Source organism: Chiloscyllium punctatum, chromosome 15 (genome assembly GCF_047496795.1).
Source record: "Chiloscyllium punctatum isolate Juve2018m chromosome 15, sChiPun1.3, whole genome shotgun sequence".
Classification (NCBI taxonomy): Eukaryota; Metazoa; Chordata; class Chondrichthyes; order Orectolobiformes; family Hemiscylliidae; genus Chiloscyllium; species Chiloscyllium punctatum.
This window is the reverse complement of record NC_092753.1, coordinates 61,775,959-61,788,857: the sequence shown is the minus strand read 5'-3', so window position 1 is coordinate 61,788,857 and position 12,899 is coordinate 61,775,959. Positions and strand designations below refer to the sequence as shown.

Genomic DNA, 12,899 nt, shown 5'->3' with positions numbered 1-12,899 from the left:
GGGCCAATGGGCTGAGAAGTGGTAGATGGAGTTTAATTCAGATAAATGAAAGGTGCTGCATTTTGGGAAAGCAAATCTTAGCAGGACTTATACACTTAAGGTCCTAGGGAGTGTTGCTGAACAAAGAGACCTTGGAGTGCAGGTTCATAGCTCCTTGAAAGTGGAGTCACAGGTAGATAGGATAGTGAAGACGGTGTTTGGTATGCTTTCCTTTCTTGGTCAGATTATTGAGTACAGGAGTTGGGAGGTCATGTCACAGCTATACAGGACATTGGTTAGGCCACTGTTGGAATATTGCATGCAATTCTGGTCTCCATCCTATCCCAAAGATGTTGTGAAACTTGTTAATCTTTTCTGAACCCTTTCAAGGATGTTGCCAGGGTTGGAGGATTTGAGCTAGAGGGAGAGGCTGAACAGGCTGGGGCTGTTTTCCCTGGAGTGTCGGAGGCTGAGGAGTGATCTTATCGAGGTTTACGAAATTATGAGGGGCATGGGTAGGATAAATAGACAAAGTCTTTTCCCTGGGGTGGGGGAGTCCAGAACTAGAGGGCATAAGTTTAGGCTGAGAGGGGAAAGATATAAAAGAGACCTAAGGGGCAACTTTTTCACGCAGAGGGTGGTATGCGTATGGAATGAGCTGCGAGAGGATGTGGTGGAGGCTGGTACAATTGCAACATTTAAGAGGCATTTGGATGGGTATATGAATAGGAAGGGTTTGGAGGGATATGGGCTGGGTGCTGGCAGGTGGGACTAGATTGGGTTGGGATATCTGTTCGGTGTGGACAGGTTGACCAAAGGGTCTGTTTCCATGCTGTACATCTCTATAACTCTGACTTATCAAAAGCATGGGCTGGATTTTGGCTATAAATTCGTTAAGCTAATTCTGAGATATGTTCTCTAGTTTAGCACAACTCCATACACTGAATGGAGTCTACCAGTTTGTTATAATACTTTTTTGAAACTCTGGTCTGGATTTGAACTCAATTGTGCAGTGACAAGGAATGGCCAATTCCTGTAAGTGACCCACAACTTCATTGGCCTAGTATTTGGAGAATCCTTATTAGGGTAACTTCTTTATATCTTTCCTAAGCACCCTGCTGAAAAGTCTAAACTTGGAGAACAAAGGACAGAATTAGGCTTCATTGTAGCATATTACTTCGTCAAATTGCATATTAACTTTCTCCAGCTTGACACGTGAGAAATAAAAATTAGTCAACTGATGGAACATTACAGAGCATTCACACTTGTGAAACTGAAGTTTAAAAAAAAAGTGCTTTTAAGAGACATAAGGTCAAACGGGAGAAGTTCCATGTAGGTAACTTCTAACCTGAGGCACAAGTTTAATAAAAACTGAGAACAATATCTAAAAGGAATTAATGTGATATGTATTTGGTTTATCCCAATATATGGCAAGACTGCTTTTTCTAGTTTACTTAAAACACTTAAAAAAATGTAAAATAACTTACTGAATGAGAGGAGGCAGTATATTACAGTCTAACACATAATCCCTGCACATGGTGCTGTCCCCTGCAATATTGCCAAGGGCCCAGATTGCCTGCAATTAAAAACAGTGAGCAACAAAAACCTCAGATGTTATATTTGACTGACTCAGACAGCAGATACAAAAGCCCTGAATAAACATTTAAAATCACTGATTATTCAACTGAAAGATGCATTCTCTAGTGCCTCTGCAATGACAACTGGTCAGTGGTTAAAAAAAAAATAATCATGAGAACATAGCAAATAGGGGCAAAATATGCCCTCTAGCTTGCTGCACTATTCAATGAAATCATGGATGTGGAGGTGCTGGTGTCGTCAAAGTTAAAAATCACAACAGCAGATTACAGTCAAACAGGTTTATTTGGAAGCTCTAGTTTTCTCAGTACTGCTCCTTTATCAAGGACTCCACAGCTACCTGAAGGAGCAGTGGTCCAAAAGCTGATCAGTCCAAAATAAGCCTGTTGGACCGTAACCTGGTGATGAGATTTTTAACTTTGTCAACTAAATCACAGATGATCTTATACTTCACTGCCACTTTTTCCCTTCTCCTCACATAGCTTGATATCCATATCTTGAAATCACAGCACATTCGAGATAGTGAAATGAGCTTCGGGAACTAGTCATAAAGCACAGAAACAGATCCTTCAGTCCAACTTGTCCATGCTGAACACAATCTCAAATTAAACTAGTCCCATCTGCTTGCTCCTGGTCCAAAGTTTTCAAAATCTTTCTTATTCGTATACTTATACGCATCTCTCAAACATTGTAATTGTACCTACACCCACCACTTCGTCAGGATTTTCATTCCACGTGCAAACCACACTGTGAAGCATTTGCCTCATATCTTTGAAATGTCTCTCCTCTCATCTTAAAATTGAGTGCCCTAGTCTTGAAATCCTCCAACCTAACATTATAAACTAAGGGGTATAGGTAGGGTTAAACTATCAGGCCACCTCTCAACCTTCTATGCTACAATGAAAAAGGTCCTAGGCTATCCAGCCTACCCTTATCACTCAAATCTTCCATACCAGGCAACATCTTGGTAAATATACTCTGAACCTTTTCCAGTTTAACAATATCCTTCCTATAAGTGGGTGACCAGAACTGGACACAGTACTCCAGAAGAAAACTCAATGTCCTATGCAATCGGAACATGACTTCCAAAGCCCACTACTCAAAGCGGTGTGAAATGAAGTTAAGCATGCTAAATGCCTTTTTAACCACTCTGTCTGTGATGCAAACTTCAAAGTATCTGTACCTGCACCCCCAGGTGTGTCTGTACTACAATACTATGCAAGATTCTACCATTACTTGTAGATGTCCTACCCTTGTTTGCTGTACCAAAATGCAATACTTCATATTCATCCAAATTAAACTCCTTCTTCAAGATCGCCTTGTAATCTTAGAAAACGTTCTTCATTGTCTACTATACCAACAATTTTGGTGTTGTCCACAAACTTACTAACTATGCCTTCTATATTCTCATCCAAATCTTTTATAAAAAAGACAAAATGGAGGACCCAGAGACAGCTAGTGTCAGGCCTCCAGACTGAAAAATAATCCACTACCACTTTCGCCTGCTGTTAAGCTAATTATGAATCCAACTGGCAAACTCACCCTGAATCTAACTTGACTAATTAGTTATCATTTGGAACCTGGTCGCCATTGATATTGATATGCTTACTTACACCTCTAAACATATCTAATAAACAAAGTGTTATCTGTAATTTAAATGGAGGGTTCTGAAGCTTTCTGCAGTCTGAAGGATTTGGGAGTCCTTGTCCATGAATCACAAAAATAACTAGCAGGTTCAGCAGATAACAGGGAAAGCAAATGAAATGAAATATTTCAAAGGGACTGGAGTATAAAAGTAGATTTGCTAAGACCATGTAGAGCACTAGTCAGATCACAGCTGGACTAATGTGAACAGTTTTGGGTCCCTTAACTAAGGAAAGATATTCTGGCTTTGGAAGCTGATTTCAGGTATGGACAGGCTGTCTTATGCAGAGAGGTTGAATAGCTGCAGCCTGTGCTTGTTGAAATGTAGACAAATAAGGTGGTCTTATTGAAAATGGGGGTCTTGATAGAGTACATGCAAAATGATTTTTAAAAATGGATATCACTGGCCAGGCCAGTATCTATTGCCCTTCCCCAACTGCCTGGAGGGAAATTAAAAGTCAACCACATTGCTGCGAGTCTGCAGTTACATGTCGGCCAGACCATGAAAAGATGGCAGAACTCCTGGGCATTAGTGAATCAAGTAGGTTTTTCTGATACTCAGACTTCATGGGTCATCATTACACTCTTAATCCCAGATTTGTTTAAAATTCAATTTGAATTCCACCATCTGCCAAGGTCAGATTTGAAACCAGCTTCCTAGGACATTACCAAAAAGTCAGTGTCTTCTCCTTTTCTGTTGTTTCTCCTTGAGGAGCAGACAGCATAATGTCAGAATAAGAGATTGCATGTTTATGACAGAAGAGGATGAATTTCTTCGCTCAGATGGTTATAAATTTGTGTAATCTTTCTTAAAAAGCGTACAGGCTGTTGAGGCTGGATTGTTAAGTATTTTAAAAGACTGAAGTTGATAGATGCTTAAACCACTAAGGGAATCAAAGGTTATGGGATAAAAGCAAGTAAATGGAGTGGAAAATTCTGTTATGAGGAAGGGTTACTGGACCCAAAATGTTAACCCTGCTTTCTCTCCACAGATGCTTCTAGACCAGCTATGCTTTTCCAACAATTACTGTTTTTCTTTGATTACTAGTATCTGCAGGCTTTGATTTTTGTTTTGAGGTGTATCTGATCACTTGTGATCTCAAAAGGTGCAACAGACTCCATGGGCTGAATGGTCTCCATCTGCTCCTCCATTTTATGGTCTGACACAAATATCTTGCAAGCACTCAAATGTGTCTCAGTACTATGCTCTATCACCATGATTTATACACAGCTGCTTTCAAACTTATGAAAAATTGTTTGCGAATGCACCTATCATTGGTTCTAAATATGCAGAATCACAAGAGATAAACCTAAAGGACAGTGATAGCTCTTTAAAAAGGGCCTTTTTTTTTGCTATAAAAATTTAGCAATGCACCCAATTTTTGACAATGACTTCTTGAGACACCATTAGCTTATCTCCCATGATTCTCTATAAAAAGTGAAAACTTAGTTGAAGACAATGAAACTGCTATGATCTGAAACAGCACTGATATTATCCAATTTATTTCCTCAAATGAATTTGAGTGACAGAGCGTCAACTTAAAAAGGTACCTAATACATTAAATGGCAATTTAATATGGTGAAATAAATCAGAATCTCTATTCAGTGGCATTAAACTTCCTTCCCAACCGTCATTCGCAGTCATCCTGTAAAATATTTGGAAGATATTTACAGGATTCCTATAAGACTATGTGGTGTACCTGTATAAAATGTAGTCAATTAACAAGGAAAAGGCAAAGGGGCATTAACTTGCCACTGTTGTAAAAATAGCTCAATAGTGTAATTATTTCCATTACTTTTAAAAAAAAAAATTAGTCCATAATGAACCACTTATTTTAGAAATATTAATTATTCCCAGGACTCAAATTAGCTCCTTTTCTTTTTAAATTGGCAATCATCATTAATCACCTGAAAAACATACAAATTCACTATAAAATGGTGAGTTTTGAGAAGATTTGTAGTTCAGTTTGGGGTTCTGGATGTAAGTTTGCTAGCTGAGCTGGAAGGTTAGTTTTCAGATGTTTTGTCACCATACTAGGTTACATCAATGAGTCTTCAGCAAAGCATTGGTGGTATGGCCCACTTATTATTTATGTGTTGAGGTTTCCTTGGTTGGTGACGTCATTTCCTGTTCTTTTCCTCAGTGGGTGGTAAATGGGATCCAAGTCAATGTGTTTGTTGATAGAGTTACGGTTGGAATGCCATGCTTCTAGGAATTCGTGTGTGTCTCTGCTTGGCTTATCCTAGGATGGATGTGTTGTCCCAGTGTATCACTAGTATCTTTACAAAAAGATGAGGAAGGATACCCATTCGACTGGGACAACACATCCATCCTAGGACAAGCCAAACAGACACACGAGAATTTCTAGAAGCATGGCATTCCAACCAGAACTTTATCAACAAACACTGACTTGAATCCCATTTATCACCTCCTAAGAAAAGGAACAGGAATTGACATTTTCTGTGGCAATGACATCACCAACCCAAGGAAACCTAAACAAATAGAAAATAGCCCGTAACACCAGTGCTTCACCGGAGGCTCATTGATGTTACCTAGTATGGTGATGAAAGTCTGAAAACAAACCTTCCCAGCTCAACGAGCAAACTTACATCCATCACTATAAAAATGATTTGAAGACAAGATTAACAACAGTAAACTGGCAGTTACCTGTTCCTGTACATCTTCAAAATCTGATGCTAGCAATTCAATAAAGACAGGGACAGCACCGGCCTTGATTACTTCACGGGTCTGTAATGAGCTTCCTGATGCAATATTTGTCAGAACCCATGCTGCTTCAAACTACATTGAAGAAAATTACAATTACCAATGGTTACACTGGTATCAATATTTGCTAGTTCAAAGCAATCAAACTTTTTCAAAAAGTGAAGAATCATGTTTCAGAACTTTAAAAGACAAGTAATAAAAGTTGAAAATGGTGTATCACCATATAAATATCTTACAGAAAAAAAACCCCAAAATTCTCTTTCAAAGTTGTATAGGACCCATAGAAAATAAAAATTAGCAAACAAATTTTCTTTCTTATTCACACATCTTAGAACTTAGCAATGACAAAACGGAATAAAACAAGGAAAAAGTTCAATTACAGTCAGTTTTGATAAAACATGATAGCTCTGTTCTTGTGCGATCTTGCATAAGAAAATCACGCAGTAGCCAAGCCATTTAAACTAATGGGGCCGATATATTGTGATAGCCAACACAGGTAAGGAAAGTTCGCGTTCTACAAATACAGTATAACTTCTTCAATTGTGTTAAAGCCAATTTGTGTTGAAGAAACGTTATAGCAGAACAGACTGGGAGTAAAATGAGACATTAGAAAATAATTATTCTAAAGCATGATACAACAAGTTTAGTTAACTTTCAAATATATCAAGCTTATGATATAAAACAGTGACATTTTGTACTCAAATATTTCAATGTGTGATTTAGATTAAGAGCTCATTCACACTTTGTGAAGTCTCGTGTAGAATAAATGCGACTTAAAATTGGAAATAGTTATCCTATATACTTGCATAAAGGACATTCTTGCTCACTAATGCAGATTTCATTCTACCCGAAACAGAAAAATGTTTTTGGAAGGCAGCCAAGGAAAAATCACTGCACCATATTCATGAATAATGGGATATAAATTGCTAGAGTAGTTTTATGAGCTCCTCACAAACACTAGCACTTAAGTAAACAGCAGCATTCCAGAAACTGAAATGTATGTGAATTTAATGGTTCACTACAATATGGAGAGCACCCACAGGATAATTGGGCCAGCATTAATTATACTTATTTCATTATTCATGCAAATAATAGGCAAAGCTACAAAGTAAATTTAACATTGGAAAACAATTACTAGCCTTGCCAGTGACGACCATAGCTCAAGATGACTAAAAACCAAATCGAAAACGTTCTTGCAGACAATCCTTGGAGGCCTGCAGATCAACTGTTGCTTTATTTTACATATGCCAAGTCTTTTATACCTGTCCATTATAATCCACAAACTGTTGCAGAGATGAAATTCTGTTCGATAATGCAGGACAATCGTACAATTGCTTCGTGATTTCTGAAGTTAAAGAACTAAACTTGTTTTTCACACCACGAGCAGATTATAGAGGTTCAATTTTCAGAAATTGATGTATAACTGCATACAGAGCAACACTATTACAAAAAGTACAAATGCAGATATCAGTATGTTTAGATTACCTGTAATGTACAATTTTCTCTCCTTTTGAGAAATTCTACAAATCTTTCCACAACCCCTTGTGTGTTGATCACTTCGTCAATAGGAGGATTAGGTTCTGTTGAAAAAGACATGAAATACTGGATTAAAATGGTTTCTTTCCAATTTCAGCTCATCTCAATCAAAATTTCCAAACTAACAGGTTAGCACGGAAATTAAACACTTTTATGCCGTACACTTTCCTTCTATCTATAGAAGATAGAAGAGAACTTCAACTATAACCAACGTGCAAGGAAATGCATCGTAGAACTAAAAAAAGGTTTGTGTTCTCAAACACTACTTCAAGTGTTATCAGATAATGAATATATTTATGCCCTAAGATATAAATGTAGCTATTTTGTAGACAGTAAACATAGAAGTACATAATTTACGTGCACAGAATTGCATTCAGCTCTTCATTTCTATGCCAAAGCTGATTCTAAAACTATTTCAATGCTTTTCATTTGGTTTTCACTGATAAGGCTAGATTGCCTTCGAGAGATGGCGTGTCACCTTCTTAACTAACTGCTTTGCACAAGACATAGGCACATCAACACTGCTGGTAAGTTGATGGTTTGAGAATTTTGATTCAGTGATGAAACAGATTTTTCCCCCAAGCACATACCATTTTAGGAAATTTCTAATTTTTATTTGTCGTTTGAGTGACAACCCTTACCTATGCTGGCTGCATTATTACTCATGCCAACAGCTGAAATGATCATTGCTTCAGTTCTAATTTTTAGAAGAAAATAATTTCTAACTTCTTTCCTGCTGTCAGGAATATGTAGTTTTGACGTCCATACTATTTTAACACAATCTTCCTCGCTCCTGTCCACTTCATACCAATACGAGATCTCTCTCAAGTTGAGTTTATGATTCTTGAAGTCATTTTTAATACATAAAAGTTAACTTTGGAAATGGACACTTTGGCCTAACAAGTGCATGTTGGTGCTGCTTCTTCTTATTAGCAAGTGTTAATCCAAGTTACCAAACTCCATTATTTCCTCTTTCAACCTGATCAAACCTATTCCTACAAAAATGACATGGCTTCTGCCCAATTCACGAAGAGTCAGCAGCATTGTCAAGGAGCCAGTTAAATGGAATTTTGACCACAGCATTAATCAGTCCTCTAGATTACGCACTCAAATTCCACCCAAAATCTGGGCATAACTGTGCATGTGTGTGAACGTAGAACAGCTGGTATGAAGACTAGTGAGTCACAGGCACAGATTACCAGGTAGAAATATGTTATGGCTGTATCGGAGACCTGGATGAAAGGGGGTCAGGAATGGATCTTTAATATTCCTGCACACTAGTTGTTCACTTGTTACGTGTTTCCTCATAGTCAAAGGCTTTACCTTAAGGAGCTGTTTTCATTTTGCTGAACAGGCTGATTCTCCAACAAATCTTTGGGCAAATTGAGCAGGATGTCCAACAAGGTAAAAAGGGTTCTGGAGTGCAGCATTTGCATCAGTTTCTTTTGTTGCTGCTGTCACATGGAATTACAACTAGAGCCCTAGTATTTCAAAATGCTTTGGTAGACAATTCCTGTCATCAAGACCAACACTTCAAAGAGTTGGGTACCTTTGAAGTGTTTTGTCTTCCCAAACGTTGGCCATTTGAGAGCTGAGCAAACCGGATTGGTTGGGAAAAGATTGCTTTCATCCATTCAGACAGCATGCAGTCCATTGAAGTTGATTTTGCAAGAGTTTTACCTAAATGAAGGGGCTGGTTTCAAAGTTGCTTGTGTGCAACTCTACCTTTGCACTAAATGCAATAGATCTGAGAAATAGGTTGAACAGATCTACCATTAGATGCACAACTGTCAGGAAAAATTCTGAGAGCTTGCCATCTCCCTCACTCAACTATTACCATCAAGCTAAGGGAGCAAGTCTGGAGGTGTATAGAAGAGCTTGACAGGAGCAGCACGAGGTATACCTGAAACAGAGGTGCCAATGTCGTGAAGCCAGAACAGGATGATGTACATGTTAGACAGAAGAAACGTGGCATAGGAAGGAGTTAAGTGATCTCACCCAACTGATCACATCAGGGTTCTACAATTCCACCACATCCTACCACAAAATTTTGCAAACAAATAAACTAACCAGGAAACAAAAAGACTCCAAAAACAACCCATCCTACATGATAGTGGGGCACAACTCATCAATGCAAAAGACATTCCCTTCAGGTGTCAAATGGATGAGCCATGTAGTCTTTTCCTGAAGTCTCCATCATAGATGACCATCTTTGGACAATTTAATCTGCACCACGTGAGATCAAAAAATGGCTAAAAGGCTGATTATCACTGAGACAATGCACCCTGACAACATCCTATGGCACTGAAGACATGCGCACCAAAACTAACTGTGACCCTTAACTAAGCGGTTCTAGTACAGCCACATTACTGATATCTACTCAATATGGAAAATTGCCCAGGTACAGTGCCTCAGGGCAAATCTAATCTGATTAGATATCAGTGATGGAAGGGGTTGATGAGAGAAATGACTGAATCAGCATAATCATACCAGTGATGCTTATTGTGCGCGTACTACTAAAAGCCACTCCTCTCCAGAGAATTTCAGCTTTGCCCTAACATGAAAATAAATTTCGGAGGGGAGGGCAATTTCAACATCAAATCAGTATTTGACTAAACGCAGCCTCAGGGAGGTATAGCAAAATTAACAGGATGGGATTAACTCCATCCCAAGTCATACCTAGCACAAAGAAGGAAAAAGGAAGAGCGCTTAGTTTCTGGATGGAATTATCACAGTCAGAGACATTCATGCAGAAGTTCCACAGCCACATCTCCTAAGCTCAACCATCTTCAGTTGTTTCGAAGCACTTTTCCCCTCCATGATTAACTCAGAGGAGGTCAGCTGAAGATTGCTGTGAACAACACTGAAAACAACTCCTTAGAGATACTGAAGCAGACTGCCCTACATGCAGCAATACCAGGATAATTTTCATGCATGAGCTGAAAACAGTAAATAACATCACATCTCACAGGCTCAGGGTAATTATCAATTCCAAAGAAAGAAAGAAAAAAAAGTATATACCACTTAATGACATTCGATGGCATCAATATTGAGGTTACCATTCACCAGAAATTCAATTGAAAAGTTTCCCCATTTTCTCAGGGGAGCTTGCCACTCAGAATAAAGTAGCCAAGTTGTTCGGCATCATCCACCATTGACATAGTTAACAGCATATCATATAAAGTAGGCAATGCAGCAACTTGCCAATCTTCCTTCAATAGCAGCTTCATCCTGGTGACCTCCATCACCCAGAATGACTAGAATCAATGATATACAGGAACACCATCACCTGCATGATCCTCTCCAATTCAGTGCCCCAACTCGGAAATACATTTAATGTACCTGGATCAAAATCCAGGAACCTCCTCTTTAACAATGTCCTGGATATACCTAACCATAAGGATTGCAGTGGCTAAAGACAGCAGTTCACCAGCACCTTCTTGGGAAAATGGATAATAAATGCGGTAAGTCAGATGTACAGCATGAAAACAGACCCTTTGGTCCAACCTGCTTGGTAAATATTTTCTGAAATGCTGGCATTGTTATCATTATTCATGTTGAATTTATCATTTGTGTTCAAGACATACTTGGGCAAGTTTCCATTGTTGATAGAGGCCAGTGCTGTAACTGTACTTGAAGAGCTTGGTTAGAAGAACTGCAAAGTTCTGTAGCACAAGTTTTCAATAGTATTGCTGAAATGTTGTCACGGTCCTATGTTGTCACAGTATCTAGCATCTTTAACTGTTTCTTTGTATTGACTGAATTGAATTGGCTAAAGACTGGCATATAACAAAGCTGGGAGCCACTGGAGGAGGCAGAGATGGATCAACCACTTGGCAATTCTGGCTGTAGTTTGTTGCAAATGTTTCAGCCTCATCTTTTGCACTAATGTGTTGGACTCTTCCATCACTGAGGATGGGGATGTGTGGAGCCTCCATCTCCGGTAAGGTGTTTAATTGTCTACTATCAATCATTCATAACCGGGTGATGCAAAGCTTAGATCTGATCTGTTCATTGCAGGATTGCTTAGCCCAGTCTATCACTAGCTGTTTAGCATGCATGTCATCCTGCTTGGTACCTTCACTAGGTTACACTTCACTTTTAGTATGCCTGATGCTGCTCCTAGCTTGCCCTCCTGCACTCCCAACTGAACCTACATTGATGGTAATGGAAGAGTGGGGGATACGCTAGGCAATGACATTGCAGGATGTGCTAGAGTACAACTCTGCTGTTGAGGCCCACAAAGTCTTATGATTGCCCAGTTGATTTGCTAGATCTATTCAAAGTTCCATTCCGCACAGTGGAGGTGTGACAATGTCACTAAGGATTGTACAGTGGTCACTCTTACTGTCATGGACAGATGCATCTGCAGGGGGCAGATTGAGGTCAAGTATGTTTTTCCCTCTTGTTGGTTCTCAAACCACTTGCTGCAGACCCAGTCTAGCAGTTATGTCCTTTAGAATCTAACCAGCTCGATCAGTAGTGCTGTTGTCAGGACTTGTATGTTCTGTTCAGAGATGTTATAACACACCTCTGGAGTGAAACTTCGCAGTTCTAACACCATCTGAGAACAGAAAACGAGTTAACATTGAGCCTTGTGACCCTTCTTCAGAGCTAGGAGATTTCAACTTCCAACATTAACTGGTGTAGCCAAGTGAAAATTAAAAGGAAGCAAAATTCTTAAATGCATCCAGGATAGATTTTTAAAGCCAGTATGTAAGAAGGGGATGGCCCTGGACTTAAATTTTAGTTAATGAAGTGGCTGAAATATCAGTGGAAGAGTGCATTTTGCAAAGAGCAATCATAACTCTACAGATTCAAGACTGTTTTGGAAAAGGACAAGGTTGGGCCTGAAATCAAAGTTCTAAACTAAGAAACGGCTAATTTGGCCAGTGGGTTGAGAACAGATGTGTTTAGGTAAAGCTGTGGCAATGCTGTGGGACACATTTGAGGAAATAGGGAGAGCACAGAGTCAGCATGTTCCAATAAAGGCAAAAGGGTGGGACCAACAAATGCAGGATATACATAAAAGGATAAAGGGAGGCCTACAGCACATACCGAATGATCAAAACAGTAGAAACCCTAAGGAAGTAAAGATATGCAAGGAGGGATTTCTAAAGGATATTAGGAAAGCAAAAACAGGGCATGAAAGAATAATGGCAGGTAAAATAAAGAAAAATCCAAAAAGGCATTTTATATGTACACCAAGGATAAAAAACGGAAAGAACCGGGCCCATTAAGGACCAGAGTGGAATTTGTACATCGAGCCCAAGGACATGGGTAGGGTTCAAAGTGAATAATTTGTGTCAGTGTTCACCAGCAAGAGGGATGATGTGGGAAACGGACTGCGGAAGACTTAAAGAAATTAGCATGGATAGAGAGGAGATTCCAAGTGGTCTGCAAGTTCCAACGTAAATAA

General features: G+C 39.1%; 1 protein-coding gene across 1 annotated transcript in view; it reads right to left on the bottom strand.

The window, feature by feature from the left end:
* LOC140486308 (importin subunit alpha-5) overlaps nucleotides 1-12,899 on the bottom strand; it is a 65,961-nt gene that overhangs the window by 23,401 nt on the left and 29,661 nt on the right. The window contains exons 5-7 of the mRNA XM_072585277.1: nucleotides 7,430-7,524; nucleotides 5,888-6,019; nucleotides 1,467-1,555 (exon numbers count right to left, since the gene is read on the bottom strand). Of these exons, the coding sequence (XP_072441378.1) occupies nucleotides 1,467-1,555; nucleotides 5,888-6,019; nucleotides 7,430-7,524 (316 nt within the window). The remainder of the gene's footprint in view (nucleotides 1-1,466; nucleotides 1,556-5,887; nucleotides 6,020-7,429; nucleotides 7,525-12,899) is intronic.